This window comes from Xyrauchen texanus, chromosome 17 (assembly GCF_025860055.1).
Source record: "Xyrauchen texanus isolate HMW12.3.18 chromosome 17, RBS_HiC_50CHRs, whole genome shotgun sequence".
NCBI classification, from domain to species: Eukaryota; Metazoa; Chordata; class Actinopteri; order Cypriniformes; family Catostomidae; genus Xyrauchen; species Xyrauchen texanus.
Window position 1 is genome coordinate 44,479,239 of NC_068292.1, and position 20,000 is coordinate 44,499,238.

Here is a 20,000-nt window from a genome sequence, read left to right on the forward strand (position 1 = left end):
CAGAAGACATGCGGCTTGTGTTTGGAGAAGGAGAGCGTCACGCTTCAACACGCTCATTAGAGAAGCACATATGTTAGGAGTGAGAGAGAGAGAGAGAGAGCAGGCCTTGGTTCTCATGTCACACACCCCTGTCGCCTCCCCAAAACAAGCTTTCATCCTTAAATATGATGCATTTGAATTCAGATGCTGCTGCCAAGAAGCGATGGCATTTAATGCATCAAATCAGAGCTGTAATCATGTAAACACCATCATCCTCTCATTTGCAGTTGCAGATTGGGCATAATCGCACTTCTTTAAGTGAAGCTCGATTCCTGAATGAATGACTCTTATGAGTCGATTCTTTTGAATCAACAATGTAAAACATACAGTCACCAGTGAAGCTCGATTCCCGAATGAATGACTCTTATGAGTCGATTCTTTTGAATCTACAACACAAAACATACAGCGTCACCAGTGAAGCTCGATTCATGAACAAATGACTCTTATGAGTCGATTCTTTTGAATCTACAACACAAAACATACAGCGTCACCAGTGAAGCTCGATTCATGAACAAATGACTCTTATGATTCGATTCTTTTGAATCTACAACACAAAACATACAGCGTCACCAGTGAAGCTCGATTCATGAACAAATTACTCTAATGAGTCGATTCTTTTGAATCTACAACACAAAACATACAGCGTCACCAGTGAAGCTCGATTCATGAACAAATGACTCTAATGAGTCGATTCTTTTGAATCTTCAACACAAAACATACAGCGTGACCAGTGAAGCTCGATTCATGAACAAATGACTCTTATGAGGCGATTCTTTTGAATCTTCAACACAAAACATACAGCGTGACCAGTGAAGCTCGATTCCCGAACAAATGACTCTTATGAGTCGATTCTTTTGAATCTACAACACAAAACATACAGCGTGACCAGTGAAGCTCGATTCATGAACAAATGACTCTAATGAGTCGATTCTTTTGAATCTACAACACAAAACATACAGCGTCACCAGTGAAGCTCGATTCATGAACAAATGACTCTTATCAGTCGATTCTTTTGAATCTTCAACACAAAACATACAGCGTCACCAGTGAAGCTCGATTCATGAACAAATGACTCTTATGAGTCGATTCTTTTGAATCTTCAACACAAAACATACAGCGTCACCAGTGAAGCTCGATTCATGAACAAATGACTCTAATGAGTCGATTCTTTTGAATCTTCAACACAAAACATACAGCGTGACCAGTGAAGCTCGATTCATGAACAAATGACTCTTATGAGGCGATTCTTTTGAATCTTCAACACAAAACATACAGCGTGACCAGTGAAGCTCGATTCCCGAACAAATGACTCTTATGAGTCGATTCTTTTGAATCTACAACACAAAACATACAGCGTGACCAGAGAAGCTCGATTCATGAACAAATGACTCTTATGAGTCGATTCTTTTGAATGACTTTTCAGCCAGTTATTTTTGCATTTCTTTTTTCCAAATATTTCTTCCTTAAAAGTAGTAAAAGATGCTTTAATGGAGCCGTTGAGGAACCAGAACTGTTTAAATATCTTACAATAACATGAGGGTGAGTAAATGATGGAATGTTCATTTTTGGGATCTCTTTAAGACACCTATTGTGACACAATTTTGGGTAAAGCTAGTAAAAAACAACATGTTCTGTAACGAGGACAGTGCAGTTTGCACTGCAGTGAGAAAAAGCTGCAGGCCGAGCAGTGAAAGGAGATTATGCAAATGAGTGTGCTTCAGAGTTCGACCACACATCCTTTCCTCTAAGCACGTGTGTGTGTGTGTGTGTGTGTGTGTGTGTGTGTGTGTGTGTGTGTGTGTTTGTTTGTTGGGCATTTGATGCCTCTAGTGACAAAGAAATTACACGAGTCAAACCGCACACCTCCTTCCTCTCGCTGGATAACAAGCGCTCGTGTGTTTTCTGGAAGCGCTGTGTTGTCTCTCAAGGGAACACCTGCCTGCGGGAATCATTCCCTCCTGCCATACCAATCGCTGATGCTTTTTTTTCTCTGATATTTTTTCTGTGCCTCCATTGGCTGGCTCTAACTAGTTTCTGAACCTTTCTGAGGCTCACCTGCCAATCACAAGCTTCTGCACAACCACAGGAGAAAACAACGGCGAGACAGAGCGAGGGAGAGAGAGACAGAGCGAGGGAGAGAGAGAGAGAGAGAGCGGGAGAGAGAGGGCAGAATTAGGCCAATACCCTCTATTAATCCACATTGATAAAAAAAGAGCCATTACATTTGGGAAACATCTAAAACTGAGTGACCCCAACTCTCATCATTTTAAAGCCCTTAAAAACCATGACGTGAACGCTGAGAAGAGTCCCATCATCCAGCTGGTCCTGAGGCTCCACAGACAGACCAACACGACTAACAATAATCATCCTCAGGACACGGGCACCCTCATCCACACAATCCGGCACAAACAAATCATTCATGCACACTCACACACGCAGTTTTAGGTAACAAATTGTTTTAGGTAATACACACACACACACACACACACAGACAGACACAAAACACACACACACACACTTAATCTGATTACTTTTGAATTCAAAATATAAGATTAAACAACTTTATAGTGTAGTATGATGTGTTTAGTATGTAGTATGATGTGTTTAGTATGTAGTAGGATGCGTTTAGTATGTAGTATGATGGGTTTAGTATGTAGTAGTATGATAGTATGTAGTGTGATGTGTTTAGTATGTAGTGTGATGTGTTTAGTATGTAGTATGATGCGTTTAGTATGTAGTATGTGTTTAGTATGTAGTATGATGCTAGTATGATGTGTTTAGTAGGTAGTATGATAGGTTTAGTATGTAGTAGTATGATAGTATGTAGTATGATGGGTTTAGTATGTAGTAGTATGATAGTATGTAGTGTGATGTGTTTAGTATGTAGTATGATGCGTTTAGTATGTAGTATGTGTTTAGTATGTAGTATGATGCGTTTAGTATGTAGTATGATGCGTTTAGCATGTAGTATGATGGGTTTAGCATGTAGTATGATGGGTTTAGCATGTAGTATGATGGGTTTAGTATGTAGTATGATGGGTTTAGTATGTAGTAGTATGATAGTATGTAGTATGATGCGTTTAGCATGTAGTATGATGTGTTTAGCATGTAGTATGATGGGTTTAGCATGTAGTATGATGGGTTTAGTATGTAGTAGTATGATAGTATGTAGTATGATGCGTTTAGCATGTAGTATGATGTGTTTAGCATGTAGTATGATGGGTTTAGCATGTAGTATGATGGCTTTAGTATGTAGTAGTATGATAGTATGTAGTATGATGCGTTTAGCATGTAGTATGATGTGTTTAGCATGTAGTATGATGGGTTTAGTATGTAGTAGTATGATAGTATGTAGTATGATGCGTTTAGTATGTAGTATGATGTGTTTAGCATGTAGTATGATGGGTTTAGCATGTAGTATGATGGGTTTAGTATGTAGTAGTATGATAGTATGTAGTATGATGCGTTTAGTATGTAGTATGATGTGTTTAGCATGTAGTATGATGGGTTTAGCATGTAGTATGATGGGTTTAGTATGTAGTAGTATGATAGTATGTAGTATGATGCGTTTAGTATGTAGTATGATGCGTTTAGTATGTAGTATGATGTGTTTAGCATGTAGTATGATGGGTTTAGCATGTAGTATGATGGGTTTAGTATGTAGTAGTATGATAGTATGTAGTATTATGCCTTTAGTATGTAGTATGATGTGTTTAGCATGTTGTATGATGGGTTTAGCATGTAGTATGATGGGTTTAGTATGTAGTAGTATGATAGTATGTAGTATGATGCGTTTAGTATGTAGTATGATGTGTTTAGCATGTAGTATGATGGGTTTAGCATGTAGTATGATGGGTTTAGTATGTAGTAGTATGATAGTATGTAGTATGATGCGTTTAGTATGTAGTATATACTCCTCAAAAGTATCAAAAGTCCTTCATATCCATCACCTTGGACACTTAATGTATGCTAATGAATGCAAAGCCATTGCAGTTGGATGGAGGTGTCTTGCATCAGCAACACAGTTCAACAATCCACAAAGTTCTGCTATTTTATGAACTTTATGAATACATTTACCTCTGCAGCACTCCATAAAATCAGCAAACACAGAGCACGAACTAGTGATTTCATCTGACACTACATAAACATGTAAACACACGCGATGACAGTTCAGCAAACCAAGACCTGTAGATGTCCATCTCACAACTCCTGGTGACCCTCTCTTCCTTCTGTCAACCTCTCGCCCTCTTTTCGACCCGACATTGTGCTGAGAGAGGCGTGTCTTCTGACTTCCCTTAAACATGAGAGAGGATTGTGGAAACTCTCCAAACATGCAGAAAACTGCCTCTGCATCCCAAGAGCGTCTCATCGAGCGAGACCGCCGCTAAACCATGTGAGTGGATTATAGGAGCGTCTCTGAGCTCTGCGGTGGCTGTCAGTTTGAGAAGGCCGAACACAAAGTGTGATTTGAATATGAATGTTGCAGCGAGGGGCGACATGCTCTCGCAGCGGGTAACTTCCCTTACGAGCAGCACGCCGCTCGAGTTCTACAGCGACTAGAACACACATCAAAATCACACGCACACACGCCTCTGCTGAACGCACAACACAATATATCTGCTTACTGACAGCCCAAGCGTTTTAAAGTACTTGAAAGTACATTTGAATGCAGGGTCGGGCAATATCATATTTTTCAGCCTTTTTTCTATATATCTCTCAAATGGCTTTCAATGTAAACAAACAGTCATCCTGTTAGAAGATCCTGTTAGAAATAATCATGATCATTTTTTGATCTGTTCTGAATCTCCATAAAGCACATAAAGTGGTTTAATCCATGTCTTCAGAAGGGATCTGATAAGTGTGGTGAGAAACAGATCAATATTTAAGAGTTATTTTTACATTAAGTTCTTCTCCCTGTCCAGTAGGGGGCGATATGCAAAAAGACCGTGAATCACCAAAAACAAAAGAAGAAGAATGTGAAAGTTAAAGTGGAGATTTATAATACAAGAAGGAAGGAGGGAAGAAAGGGAATAAAGATGGAAGGAAAGAACAAACGAAGGAAGCAACACCAGAAATGAAGATCAAGGAAGGAATGAACGAATGAAGGAAAGAAGAAATAAAGGGGAAGAGGAAGATGGGAGGAAAAAAGGAACAAACAGATCACAGAAGGAGGGAAGGAGCAAATAATGGAAGGATGAAAGAAAATAAAGATGGAAGGAAGAAAGGAACAAACGATCAACAGAAATGAAATGGAAGAAAAAAGATGGAGGGAAGGAACAAATAAAGGGATGAAGGAAAAAAGATGGAAGAAAGCAAGAAAGGAGGATGAAGGAAGGAAAAAAGATGGAAGAAAAGAGAGAGAGAAGGAAATAAAGATGGAAGGAAGAAAGGAACAAATGATCAACAGAAGTGAAATGAAAGAAAAAAGATGGAGGGAAGGAACAAATAAAGGGATGAAGGAAAATAAAGATGGAAGAAAGCAAGAAAGGAGGATGAAGGAAGGAAAAAAGATGGAAGAAAAGAGAGAGAGAAGGAAATAAAGATGGAAGGAAGAAAGGAACAAACGATCAACAGAAATGAAATGGAAGAAAAAAGATGGAGGGAAGGAACAAATAAAGGGAGGAAGGAAAAAAGATGGAAGCAAAGAACAAATGAAGGAAAGAGAGAGAGAAGGAAATAAAGATGGAAGGAAGAAAGGAACAAATGATCAACAGAAGTGAAATGAAAGAAAAAAGATGGAGGGAAGGAACAAATAAAGGGATGAAGGAAGCTCTGATGTGTTCAGACTTCCAAACGTCACTGATGAGTTTCTTGTTATTGTTTGTATCTCTCCGTGTGTTTCGGGCTGTAGTGCGACGGGTTCAGAGGTCAGCGACCCGCCTCTCAATGCAGCAACACAAATCTCCTCCAACACCTGCCTGTAATTCGGCAGCTAATCCCTGTAGAGATCCTGCGACTGGGGCCTCTTTCACTGCGACGCTGCATTACAGCCATTATGAGCTTTATTGGCCCGCAGAGAGACGCGCTCGTCCACACCGCGGATTAAATGCAAATAGAGGCTCTTTCTGGCCATGATGAGAACAGCCTTTATTGCCCCGCGTTACCCAAAATTATCAAAGTGTACAGCGTGCTCAGAATGGCATACGGCTAAACTACGTGCACTATTATTGGCAGTATGCAGAGGGGTTGAGGAGGAACAAATAAAGCAATGACTAACTTACCAAACTTAGCTACTTGTTGACCGTAATATTAGCGTAGCGTAGCTTTGATGAGCTACTTAGTTAGCATTGAGGAATAACACACTGCATTTAAGCATGTTTCATGTACCTGTGTCACTGGTGGCGTGCGGTTCATCAGGTCAGTGTTTGCCGTGACTGTTGCTCTTACTGCACACCTGGATGCTGTCGCCAGATTCCGGCTGTAACTTTACGGTGGGAACGGTGAAAATAGAAGACACTGTGGAGAAACAATAAAAGATTTTGAGCGTCAATCTATAATCTAACCCTGACCGTTAACATGAATAGTGGGTTTGTGTGGTTCAAGACAATGCAAACAATTAGAGATGCACCAATGTTTTGCATTTATATTTAATATTTACGTATATTTTATTGTATTTATATTTTATTGTGGCCATCTAAAAACAAGGGAAGGAGGTATTGCCCCAAGTGAAGGAGTTCAAGTACCTCGGGGTCTTGTTCGCGAGTGAGGGGACAATGGAGCGGGAGGTCGGCCGGAGAATCGGGGCAGCGGGGGCGGTATTGCACTCGCTCTATCGCACCGTTGTCACGAAAAGAGAGCTGAGCCGGAAGGCAAAGCTCTCGATCTACCGGTCAATTTCCGTTCCTACCCTCACCTATGGTCATGAAGGCTGGGGTCATGACCGAAAGAACTAGGTCGCGACTACAAGCGGCCGAAATGGGCTTCCTCAGAAGGGTGGCGGGCTTCTCCCTTAGAGATTGGGTGAGGAGCTCAGTCATCCGTGAGGAGCTCGGAGTAGAGCCGCTGCTGCTTTGCGTCGAAAGGAGTCAGTTGAGGTGGTTTGGGCATCTGGTAAGGATGCCCCCTGGCCGCCTCCCTAGGGAGGTGTTTCAGGCACATCCAGCTGGGAGGAGGCCTCGGGGAAGACCCAGGACTAGGTGGAGAGATTACATCTCCACACTGGCCTGGGAACACCTCGGAGTCCCCCAGTCAGAGCTGGTTAATGTGGCTCGGGATAGGGAAGTTTGGGGGCCCCCTGCTGGAGCTGCTGCCCCCGCGACCCGACTTCTGATAAGCGGTTGAAGATGGACGGATGTTTCCAAAAATGATGATGCATTTCCTGAATATTTATTCAAAACTATTAACCAAATGTATACATGTGAGTGTACATACAGTTGAAGTTAGACGTTTACATACACATTAGCCAAATTCATTTAGGTCAGTTCGGATCACGACTTTATATTAAGAATGTGAAATGTCAGAATAATAGTCGAGAGGAAGTTTATTTCTTTCATCACATTCCCAGCGGGTCAGAAGTTTACATACACTTTGTTAGTATTTGGTAGCATTGTGTCAAATGTTTTGGGGAGCCTTCCACAAGCTTCTCACAATAAGTATTTGGAACTTTGTCCACAACATGATGCTGACACCCCCCATGCTTCTCGGTTGGGATGGTGTTCTTTGGTGTGCAAGCCACGCCCTTTATCCTCCAAACATACCGATGGTCATTATGGCCAAACAGTTCAATATTTGTTTCATCAGATCAGAGGACATTATTTCCCGAAAAGTCAGATCTTTGTCCCCATGTGCACTTGCAAACTGTAGTCTGGCTTGTTTATGGTGGTTTTGGAGCAGCGGCTTCTTCCTTGCTGAGCACCTTTCAGGTGATGTCCATATAGGACTGGTTTTGCTGTGGATCTAGATACTCGTCCACCTGTTTCCTCCAGCAGCTTCACAAGGTCCTTTGCTGTTGTTCTGGGAATGATTTGCACTTTTCACACAAACTACGTTCATCTCTAGGAGACAGAATGCGTCTCCTTCCTGAGCGGTGTGATGACTGTGTGGTCACATGGTGTTTATACTTGTGTACTATTGTTTGAGCAGATGAACGTGGCGCCTTCAGACATTTGGAAATTGCTCCCAATGATGATCCAGACTTGTGGAGGTCCACAGTTGTTTTTCTGAGGTCTTGTCTGATTTCTTGTGATTTTCCCATGATGCCAAGCAAAGAGACACTGAGTTTGAAGACAAGCCTTAAAATACATCCACAGGTACACCTCCAATTCAGTACACCTCCTATTAGAAGCTAACTGGCTAATTGTCTAAAGGCTCAACATCATTTTCTGGAATTTTCCAAGCTGCTTAAAGGCACAGTTAACTTAGTGTATTTAAACTTCTGACCATCTGGAATTATGATATAGTCAATTAAAAGTGACACAATCGGTCTGTAAACCGACTCGTGTCATGCACAAAGTAGATGTCCTAAACGACTTCCCAAAACTATAGTTTGCGAATATTAAATCTGTGGAGTTTAAGTCAATTACGATTCTGATTTGATTACGATTATTTTGGGGTATTTTGGTCATTATGTCCATTTTGCTGTATATGAAAGCATTTTCACTATTCTCTATCAATTTTGAAACCACAATAAAGTACTAGCATTTTCACTTAGTTTTAAAATGTGAATTTGACTGTTTAGGCGCACGTCGCATTAACGCAACTCCACAAGCATGCTCAGATCTATAATCTGCTGAACACATGCTAAAACATTCTAAAAGCATGCTAGCATCATGCTAACACATGCTAGCATTGCCCAGTGAAGTGCTAAAACATGCTAAAAACGTGCTAGCATCACCTAGCGAAGTGCTACAACATGCTAAAAACATGCTAGCATCATGCTAACACATGCTAGCATCACCTAGCGAAGTGCTAAAACATGCTAAAAACGTGCTAGCTTCACCTAGCGAAGTGTTACAACATACTAAAAACATGCTAGCATCATGCTAACACATGCTAGCATCGCCTAGCGAAGTGCTAAAACATGCTAGAAGCGTGTTAGCATCATGTTAACACATGCTAGCATCGCCTAGCAGAGTGCTAAAACATGCTAAAAGCGTGCTAGTATCATGTTAACACATGCTAGCATCACCTAGCGGAGTGCTAAAACATGCTAAAAGCGTGCTAGTGTCATGCTAACACATGCTAGCATCGCCTAACGAAGTCTTAAAACATACTACAAATTTGTTAGCATCATGTTAACACATGCTAGCATCGCCTAGCGAAGTGCTACAACATGCTAAAAACGTGCTAGTATTATGCTAACACATGCTAGCATCGCCTAACAAAGTGCTAAAACATGTTAACTCTTTCCCCGCCAGCGTTTTAAAAAAAAAGTTGCCAGCCACCGCCAGGGTTTTTGACGATTTTTGCTAAATTTAATGGCCCACAGAATATTTTCTTCCATGAATATATGAAGATGCTATATATCACAATAAAGATCTGAGCCTCTGCTTTTAGGCAAAAAAAACGATTTTATTTTATCTTCATTTGTTCTTTTTTTATTGCGACTTGAACAGAGGTCAGTTTTGTCAAAAAACAACATTTCAGACAAAAAGCTGAGAAAAAGGCATGTTTATGTCTGATATTTTGAGCTTCTCAATACTCCACTTCTTCATGTTTGAGACGATCGCAGTCTGTTTCTTTGACCAAAGAGTTGCGTACTCTTTCAAAACATGCGGAGGGGTCTTCCTTACCGTATAACACCTAAAACACGGAAACCCGGAAAATTCCGTGTTTGGCGGGGAAAGAGTTAAAAGCGTGCTAACATTATGATAACACATTCTAGCATCATCTAGCTATCTATCTATCAATCTATCTGTCTGTCTAACGTCTATCTTATCTGAGGGTCATTCTATATCTATCTATCTTTCTATCAATTTATGGGTCATAATCTATCTATCTATCTATCTGTCTGTCTGTACGTCTATCTATCTATCTATCTATCTATCTATCTGTCTGTCTGTCTGTCTGTCTGTACGTCTATCTATCTATCTGTCTGTCTGTCTATCTATCTATCTATCTATCTGTCTGTCTGTCTGTCTGTCTGTCTGTCTGTCATGCTAGGCTTTCTCAAGCCAACCTAAAGTTTGTACTCAAACTGTTTAATCTAGTTATTATTATTCTTACTATAATCTTATTCACTCTGAAATTAGAATTTTACTAGTGACAATTCAATTCTAGAGCTCTGAAATTCGAATGCTTCAACTGTACATATATACATTATATATACATGTATATATTTACTATATTGATTGATATATATTGATATATATATATATATATATATATATATATATATACATATACATATATATATATATATATATATATATATATATATATATATATATATTCAATGCTATGCATCTGCCACAATAATATAATGTGTTTGAATTGTATATTTGTATATCTATTAATCTCATATATCAGTATTCGCTGAGTAAAGAAAATATATCATGTAATAAAGCTACTGTATGCAGCCAGATTGTCAATATTTAATAAAGAATTCATGACATTAAAAAAACACGTGTTTTGCAACATCATTTAAGAAATGTCATCAAATGCAGCTACTGCACTTTGTTTTTTTAATCAAAGACTGGAAATGTTAATTACGCATGTCGTCCGCCCTCCCCATCACCAGACTGTCTCTTTTGAGATTTAACTCGGGCTTAAATGAAACAGCAGAATACATTTTCCCTTCATTCTTCTGCTTTAAAAGCAGTCGTGGCGCTCTGCGCGTGTTCCCGAGTGTCAAAGCTCCGCCTCCATCCCTGAACCCCGCCTGGCGCCCTGTTCCTCCACCCTCCAGCAAACAGCCTGCTGTGAGCTGATAACAGGATTAATTCAGCCCTGACACCTAATCTAGCAAATTAAAAACCTCATTCTCATATATTGAAATCACTAGCCTGACGCTTGTCTGTCGCTAACACACTCTTTTTTTTTTTTCATTTCATTTATCGTGTTTGCTGCCAGCGAAGATGGCGTACGACTAAATGCTGTAATCGGTGCACGACTTCTGGCTCCTGTAATCCACAAAACACTGATTTGAGATTCTTGAATTTTGCGCCACTGTTTTGCTAGTCGAGCCGTCGCTAATGGAGACCTAGCTTTGTATGCTAAAGAAGATTAGCTCGCCTCAGCGGCTCCCAGTGGTCTCTGTGGGGGGTCTCTTGCAAAACCAGCGCAGGGATTATGGGTACATGTCACATTATGAACAAAAGGTTTTGGGCTCTGCAGAGCGACTTCTAAAACTGAAACCCAGCTGAGCTGAATCACCAGTAATGGGTTTGTGTTGCTGGGGAAGGCAGAGAGTTGAAAACACGGCGTTAGAATAGCGCAACAGCGCCCGCCCACTTTTTCAGACGTTTTGGTTTTTGGACGTTTTTTTCCTATTCATATTTTCCAAAGGGATTATACACAATTCTTCAAAAAACAAGTTGTAAGCCATGGACCAAACCAACCAGCTCCGAGGTGAATCACAACATTACAAACCTTCATTAAAAGCAAAAAAATGTATATATATATTTGAAAATCAGACAAAAAACAAAGATGCAAGACCGTGTACTTAACGGCTTTAATGAGGGAAGGAACTACAATCCCATGAAGCACTGCAAATTATATAATTATATTAAACAACTATTTAACACACACACACACACACACAAACTCACACACACATGCACACTCTCTCACACACACACACACAGACACAAACACACACTCTCTCATACAGACACGCATGCATGCACACACACTCAGACAGACAGACACGCACACACTCATACGCACACAGACACACTCATACACACACACACACTCTCTCACTCACACACACACTCAGACAGACAGACACACACACACACACACACACACACACACACGAGAGACAGACAGACACACACACACACACTCATACGCACACAGACACACTCATACACACACACACACTCTCTCACTCACACACACACTCAGACAGACACACACACACACAGAGAGACAGACAGACAGACACACACACACACACACTCTCTCACACACACACACAAACACACACACACACACACACACACACACACACACTCTGAGAAGTTAAACAGTGCATAAAGGCAAACAGGACTGCTGATATTATTTGTTCTTTCTTTTTTTATACAGCAATAAAAACTAAATAAATAAAACAAATACAGTACAGACGAGATAAACCATTTGTTCACGTGTTTACTATATTATAAGTAAAATTACATTATAGCGACCATGAGGAGGTTACCCCATGTGACTCTACCCTCCCTAGCAACCGGGCCAATTTGGTTGCTAAGGAGACCTGACTGGAGTCACTCAGCACGCCCTGATTCAAACTCACGACTCCAGGTGTGATAGACAGCGTCAATACTTGCTGAGATACCCAGACCCCCACAAATAGTCCGCGAGTCTTCCTGATATACAGAATGATTGAATAAATGATTGAATAATTTCTAACAGATATATTGAAATAATGAATGTGCAATTAAAACGCATTAAATGATTGTGGCACACTAGTGAAGCACAACGAGTTGCTTTAGAAGGCAATGTATTATTAGCGCGTCCTCCTCTTGTGCTGTCGCTAGTGTCAAGCAAGCCTGAGTGTGTTGCCTCTACAGCAAGAGTTTCGCTTACTGCCCCCTGCTGAAAACAGGTGGTACTACAATCCTGAATTTTAATGCCTTATTTTGTATATCACTTATCTCACTGAACTTACATGCTAAAACAGCTGTAGGGGCAATTAAATGCCATTTTCTTCATATGTCTTTACATTCAAAACATGCTGAGAACTGAGAACTTCCAGGTATTTTACAGTATGCATACTGTATTATGGTCGTATAGAGAATGTGAGGAGAGACAGAGAGAGATAGACGGGTGTACTGACTGTCTGGATGCTCCCACAGTCTCGGCGGCAGGTGACTGAAGTATTCGTGGTTGAGCGCTGCCTGCGCTGAGAGACGCTTCTTTGGAAAGCATTGAAGAAACCTGGACGCCAACTCTTCAGCGTGATCCACGTAACCCATCCTGAAGAACACACATATAAACATACAGATGATAACGGATAAACGGGACCTTAGCGTCTGCACTGGCAATTCACATAAACATGCACACAAATCTACACACTCATATGCATGTAGTCATTTGCCAAATGCTTTTTAAAGTGACTAATAACCAAAGAACAAAATGAATGTGTGCTCAAAATGAGTGAACTCAACAGAGTACCTTGCCAGATGGCTGATAAGGTTTTTAGGAAATAATTCCCTAAATAATGCATGACACATATCACAATACGGGAACGATAGTGAGACGCTGACCACCAGCGGCTCTGAGAAGAGCCACTGGCAGTCGTTTTTTACAAAAACGTTACTACTAATTTCTCAGCAAGTATTGACGCTGACTGTCACCGCTGGAGTCACGAGTTTGAATCCAGGGCATGCTGAGAGACTCCAGCCAGGTCTCCTTAGCAACCAAATTGGCCCAGTTGCTAGGGAGGGTAGAGTCACATGGGGTAACCTTCTCGTGGTCGTGATTAGTGGTTCTTGCTCTCAATGGGGCGTGTGGTGAGTTGTGTGCGGATCATGGAGAGTAGCATGAGCCTCCACATGCTGTGAGTCTCCTTAGCAACCATATTGGCCCGGTTGCTAGGGAGGGAAGAGTCACATGGGGTAACCTCCTCGTGGTGGTGATTAGTGGTTCTCTCAATGGGGCGTGTGGTGAGTTGTGTGTGGATCGTGGAGAGTAGCATGAGTCTCCACATGCTGTGAGTCTCCTTAGCAACCAAATTGGCCCGGTTGCTAGGGACGGTAGAGTCACATGGGGTAACCTCCTCGTGGTGGTGATTAGTGGTTCTCGCTCTAGGTGGGGCGTGTGGTGAGTTGAACGTGGATGCCGCGGAGAATAGTGTGAAGCCTCCTCATGCACTACATCTCCGTGGTAACGCGATTAACAAGCCACGTGATAAGATGCGCGGATTGCCAGTCTCAGACGTGGAGGCAACACTACGCCACCACGAGGACTTAGAGCACATTGGGAATTGGGCGTTACAAACTGGGGAGAAAATAAAAACAATATATAAAAAAATTGACGTATCGGCAGCTATGTATGAAAAGACACAATGGCTCTGTTTTAAAACCTCTGTGTCTACTGACTACATAGACAGCTGCCTTCTGAGGGAGCATCTGAAGTGAAATTGGACCTCACAAGAAGCACTAGATTGTAAATAATCAGTTCTTATTATTTTTGTATACTATGCTTTTGGAACAGCCTTCAAGATGGGAACACACCATTGATGCCTTAAAATGTTGCCTACGTAGGCAGCTCACTAGGTTTTGGAACAGAGCAATTATATAACAGGTAACCAAAACCGATTTGAGAGTTAGAGCGTGCGAGGTGGAGTCACAATAAAGAATCATAAATTCAAGTCATATGAGCGCTAGGCATTCAACATTCCTCTCTGCTACTGCTGTCAGCGGCATAGAGGTCGATGATACGCTCGGGAAAAGAGTGATGTGCGTGCGAGATCAATATCTCCTGCAGGATTCACGCTGCATTGCACACAACACGCCTGACACACCTGCAGCTGAGAAAAGCATTTAATCTCCAATCAGGTACCTATGATGTTTTCATCACGACAAAACCGCAGCAGTGGCTCTCTTTGGCTAGGTGCGGGAGCGTCATTCAACCACTCAACGGGATTTACCAAAGCACAACATGCTCCTGGATAATGAAAGTACATTCCTAACAAGGCCAAAAACTCTCCCTAACCTCATGAAGGCAGAACTTTGACTATCAGTAACAAGTCTGATGGGGTTTGCAGCTTATTCTGACCAAGAACCACCAGAAACGAAAACACGTTGCATCAGCAGCGTGGGAGATCAGTGATTAGCATGATTTGGAGGTTGCATTTTCCCCCTCTGACATTACATTTTTACTCCATTGATAGTTAGGTTTCGTTTTGGAGGTTCAGTGTTCCTTTTCACTGTTGAAAATCGACAGGAGTACGTGACACGCCATCTTTTCCTCCCCGCTCAGCGTGTTGGCTTCCAGGGGCGATCCCTCGACCGTGCGCCCCAAACCCCCTCCTTGGGAGACACAGACGACCGGTCTACCGCAGCAGCAAGAGCACGGAGGCTGCAGCGGGAACGGCGAGGGCCTCCTCGGCCTCTCCGCCGCCTCCCCGCGGCCCAGAGAAACACAGCTTTCCCGGTTACATGGCTCCAGGGGCATACCCCCTCATGCATAGCCACGAGGACGGTCCGCCTTCGCACCCCTATGAGCGGCTGCGTTTCCTCCGCCTCGGCGGGGGGCACGAGACCCGTGTGTAGGACCCCCAGCGCGCGCTTGCCAGTTGGCTACTTGGTTGATCCTGCCAGTAACATATGCTTGTCTCAAAGATTAAGCCATGCAGGTCTAAGTGCACATGGACTGTACAGTGAAACTGCGAATGGCTCATTAAATCAGATGTTGTTGTGTTCAGGTCGTCTACGAGTCATTTCAGTGCGTGATGGGTGAGGGGCGGAACTCATTCGACCGCGACCTAAGCCCGTCTCGAACGGCTCTCCTCGCCGGGCCCTCGCAGGCCAGCTATCCCGGGCCAATCGGAGTCCCGCAGCGCTGCGGTATCATTATGTTTAGGGGGGATTCTGACTTAGAGGCCTTCAGTCATAATCCCACAGATGGTAGCTTCGCACCAGTGGCTCCTCAGCCAAGCACACGCACCAAATGTCGGAACCTGCGGTTCCTCTCGTACTGAGCAGGATTACTATTGCAACAACACATCATCCATCCATCCATCCATCCATCTTCAACCGCTTATCCGAAGCCGGGTCGCGGGGGCAGCTGCTCCAGCAGGGGGCCCCAAACTTCCCTATCCCGAGCCACATTAACCAGCTGGTTAAAGCCACATTAACCGAGGCGTTCCCAGGCCAGTGTGGTGATGTAATCTCTCCACCTAATCCTGGGTCTTCCCCAATGCCTCCTCCCAGCTGGACGTGCCTGAAACACCTCCCTAGGGAGGCGGCCAGGGGGCATCCTTACCAGATGCCCAAACCACCTCAACTGACTACTTTCGACGCAAAGGAGCAGCGGCTCTACTCCGAGCTCCTCACGGATGACTGAGCTCCTCACCCTATCTCTAAGGGAGAAGCCCGCCACCCTTCTGAGGAAGCCCATTTCGGCCGCTTGTACTCGCGACCTAGTTCTTTCAGTCATGACCGAGCCTTCATGACCATAGGTGAGGGTAGGAAAAAAAATTGACAGGTAGATCGAGAGCTTTGCCTTTCGGCTCAGCTCTCTTTTCGTGATAACGGTGCGATAGAGCGAGTGCAATACCGCCCCCGCTGCCCCGATTCTCCGGCCAACCTCCCGCTCCATTGTCCCCTCACTCGTGAACAAGACCCCGAGGTACTTGAACTCCTTCACTTGGGGCAATACCTCCTTCCCAGTACACATCATCAGTAGGGTAAAACTAACCTGTCTCACGACGGTCTAATGTTGAAGACAACTCGCTTCACAACTCGCTTTTGGCGCCCCTCTGTGGACATTAAGCTCAAAGCATCCTTCAGTCAGACCTGAACGCTAGGTGTATGCGTACAGGATGCATGACACAAATTTCATCATCAGTTAAAAGTTCGAAGACTGAGCGGGTATATTTTCCAACCGAACGCACAAGTACATGCGCCTGGAATTATTTCAACTAATTAGTGGGTCCACGAGGCGGCAACACTCGCAGTTGAGCCGTTGCTAACATGAAGAAGAGCTAGAAGATGTAATTGCCACTAAACAAAAGGAGATGAACGTAGAAACAACAACAGTGCATGTGCACGTCAAGAATGCATGTGAGGTCAAGAGATTCCTGCATTTGTAGAACTTGAGTCCAGTAAATGGTCTGCACTTATATAGCGCCTTTTTAACCTTAGCGGTATTCAAAGCGCTTTACACTGTGACACATTCACCCATTTACACACACACATTCATACACCAATGGCGACAGAGCTGCTATGTAAGGTGCTAGCCTGCCATTGGGAGCAACTTGGGGTTCAGTGTCTTGCCCAAGGACACTTCGGCATGTGGAGTCCTGTGGGGCGGGATTCAAAGCACCAACCCTGCAATTAGTGGCCGACCCGCTCTACCAACTGAGCCACAGCCGCCCCAGTATCTCATAGTAGTCGTAGCGCGCATGAGCCAACCATATGTGTATGCGCGCACAGACACAGTCGGACTAATTTGAAAGGTTGACTGAACACAGGTGCTAAACTTTCGCATCAAACTGAAGGATACTTTGGGCTTCACAGTCAGACAGTTGAGTTCACATGTGGCGCATATGCCCACCAACTCTTACTGCTTTGGCCACTGGGGCAGTGTTTCGAAATTCGATTTTAGCTAACAAAAACTCAACCATGAGATCAGTCTGTAATATCACCTGACTGGCAATCATGATCAACAGCTGTTATGTAAACAAAAGGCTTTTGGATACTTTATAAAACAGGCACGAACCCTTTGATACGCTCTGCCCAAACTGCGCTCGTTAGGTCATTTCATGCAGTATTGAAAGGTTGGCGGTTTGTTTGGAGACATAAGCTACAAGCTTTTTCTCTTGGCATTAGAGTGAACACCGGGAGAGGCAGGATGACCTCTCGCCACACAGATCACTTCCAAGGTCTTCTTTGTCATCTATCATTGAGTCTATGGCAGCAGATGAAAGTGAAGGGCGAGCTGCAGTCGTTAACATTCCACACACCTGCTCCCTCAAATATTTGTTTCCTCATTGGCTGATGGAGTACCAAGACGTCCAGGCAGAGAGGCAAAGAGCGGAGGGAGATAGAGAGTTGAGACAGGATCACGACAGCTCGTCCTGCCTGTCGAACCCAAACACAAACTCTTCCACCATTGCCCACTGTAACCGTCTGTTGGCACACCTGTCTCTCTGATCTCTTTGCACATGTCTAGAGCTGTTCAGGTTTCGCTCAGCTCTGGCTGACTAGTAAACTAGCAGTTAGCATAACTCAAAGCAGTTTTGGGTGATGTCCGATGGTGATATTGATGTCAAATGCTTTGGAGTGAATTCGCATATAAAAGTGCTTCCCATATCTTTTCAGTTGGCATCAAATGCCATGCATCCAATCAAACTTCAGCAATTTGGGGCAAATTCATTCGTCTCAAGCCAATTTAAACAGATGCCAACATAGACAGGTTGACCTTTCTCAAGCTCAGTTTTGGAGATCAGTGGACGGCATCACGAGTCAACATGTCAAACGAGGTTAAAAAGATAATTTAGGGCAACAAAGTGCTCCATCATATTCACTCTGTGTAAAGGCTTGCGGGCAATATTAGGCCTGAATGTGAACTTTGAAACTCTGGAAATAGTAACCCATGCACCTTTGGCATACTTATATTTGGAATACATGGTGAGGTTGTACATGGTTTTATAGTCTGGTCAGGGTGGAAGCGAGGTCAGAATAGCGGGTGAAAACAGAGGGAGCCGCTGGCACTAGCACTGGAGTGTGTGTGTGGAGCCAGTGCTGCTGATGTGTGCCAGGCTGAGCTGACTGCTACTGCCAGTTACATCAGAATCCTGCTTCAGAGATCCAGTGCTGCCATTCAACACCATTCATCCAGATATATTCCATTCTGTCTTTCCTTCTTTGCCTTGGACTGCTTTATTCCTTCCTTTCAGCCTTAATTTCCCTCCTTCATTCCTTCGTCTTAATTTCCCGCCTTCCTTCCTGCCTTAATTTCCTTCCTTCGTCTTAATTTCCTTCCTTCATTCATTCATTCTTTCGTCTTAATTTCCCGCCTTCCTTCCTGCCTTCCTTAATTTCCCTCCTTCATTCCTTCGTCTTAATTTCCCGCCTTCCTTCCTGGCTTAATTTCCTTCCTTCGTCTTAATTTCCTTCCTTCATTCATTCTTTCGTCTTAATTTCCCGCCTTCCTTCCTGCCTTCCTTAATTTCCCTCCTTCATTCCTTCGTCTTAATTTCCCGCCTTCCTTCCTGCCTTAATTTCCTTCCTTCCTGCCTTAATTTCCTTCCTTCTTCTTAATTTCCCGCCTTCCTTCATCTTAAATTCCTTCCTTCATCTTAATTTCCCGCCTTCCTTCCAGCCTTAATTTCCTTCCTTCATTCCTTCCTTCCTGCCTTAATTTCCTTCCTTCATTCCTTCCTTCGTCTTAATTTCCCGCCTTCCTTCCTGCCTTAAATTCCTTCCTTCCTGCCTTAATTTCCTTCCTTCTTCTTAATTTCCTGCCTTCCTTCATCTTAAATTCCTTCCTTCCTGCCTTAATTTCCTTCCTTCTTCTTAATTTCCTGCCTTCCTTCATCTTAAATTCCTTCCTTCGTCTTAATTTCCCGCCTTCCTTCCAGCCTTAATTTCCTTCCATCCTGCCTTAATTTCCTTCTTTCCTTCCATAATTTGTTTGTTATTTCCATCTATATTTCTTCCCTTTCCTTCTTCCTTCTTCTCCCCATCATCCCCCTCTTCCATCTTTATTTTCATCTGTTAGTTTATTCTTTTATTCCATCTAAATTTCCTTCAATCCCTCCTTCTGTCGTTCATTTCTTCCTTCCATCTTTTTTCTTTCCTTCCCTCTTCCCACATTCTTTCATCTTTATTTCCCGACTCAATTTATTCATTTGTTTTACATTTTTAATTCCTTTCTTTACTCGTTCCTTCCTTGATCTTAGTTTCCTTCCTTCCCTCCTTCATTTATTTATTTGCTTTAATTCATACTTGTTTGTGTTCCTTCCTTTCCTTGTTCTTTCGTTCCTTCGTCTCTATCTAGAGCTGTAAATAACTGTATTTCTTCAGGTCTCGTCTCGTCTCTGAATCGGTTTATGAAACGTTGCGTTGATCTGTAGGTCTGACGATCTCTCCGTGTGAATATAAACACGTCTCACTCCAGCACAGCATCAT

The 20,000-nt window shown here is 43.0% G+C and overlaps 1 protein-coding gene across 4 annotated transcripts in view; it reads right to left on the reverse strand.

Moving 5' to 3' along the window:
• LOC127658062 (cyclin-dependent kinase 14-like) overlaps window positions 1-20,000 on the reverse strand; it is a 181,786-nt gene that overhangs the window by 18,916 nt on the left and 142,870 nt on the right. For 2 of the 4 annotated variants that reach the window (XM_052147155.1, XM_052147156.1), the window contains 2 exons: window positions 12,977-13,116; window positions 6,367-6,495 (listed from right to left, as the gene is read on the reverse strand). In XM_052147155.1, the coding sequence (XP_052003115.1) occupies window positions 6,398-6,495; window positions 12,977-13,116 (238 nt within the window). In that variant the 3' untranslated portion in view covers window positions 6,367-6,397. The remainder of the gene's footprint in view (window positions 1-6,366; window positions 6,496-12,976; window positions 13,117-20,000) is intronic. The other 2 variants (XR_007972349.1, XM_052147157.1) reach the window with 2 other exon arrangements.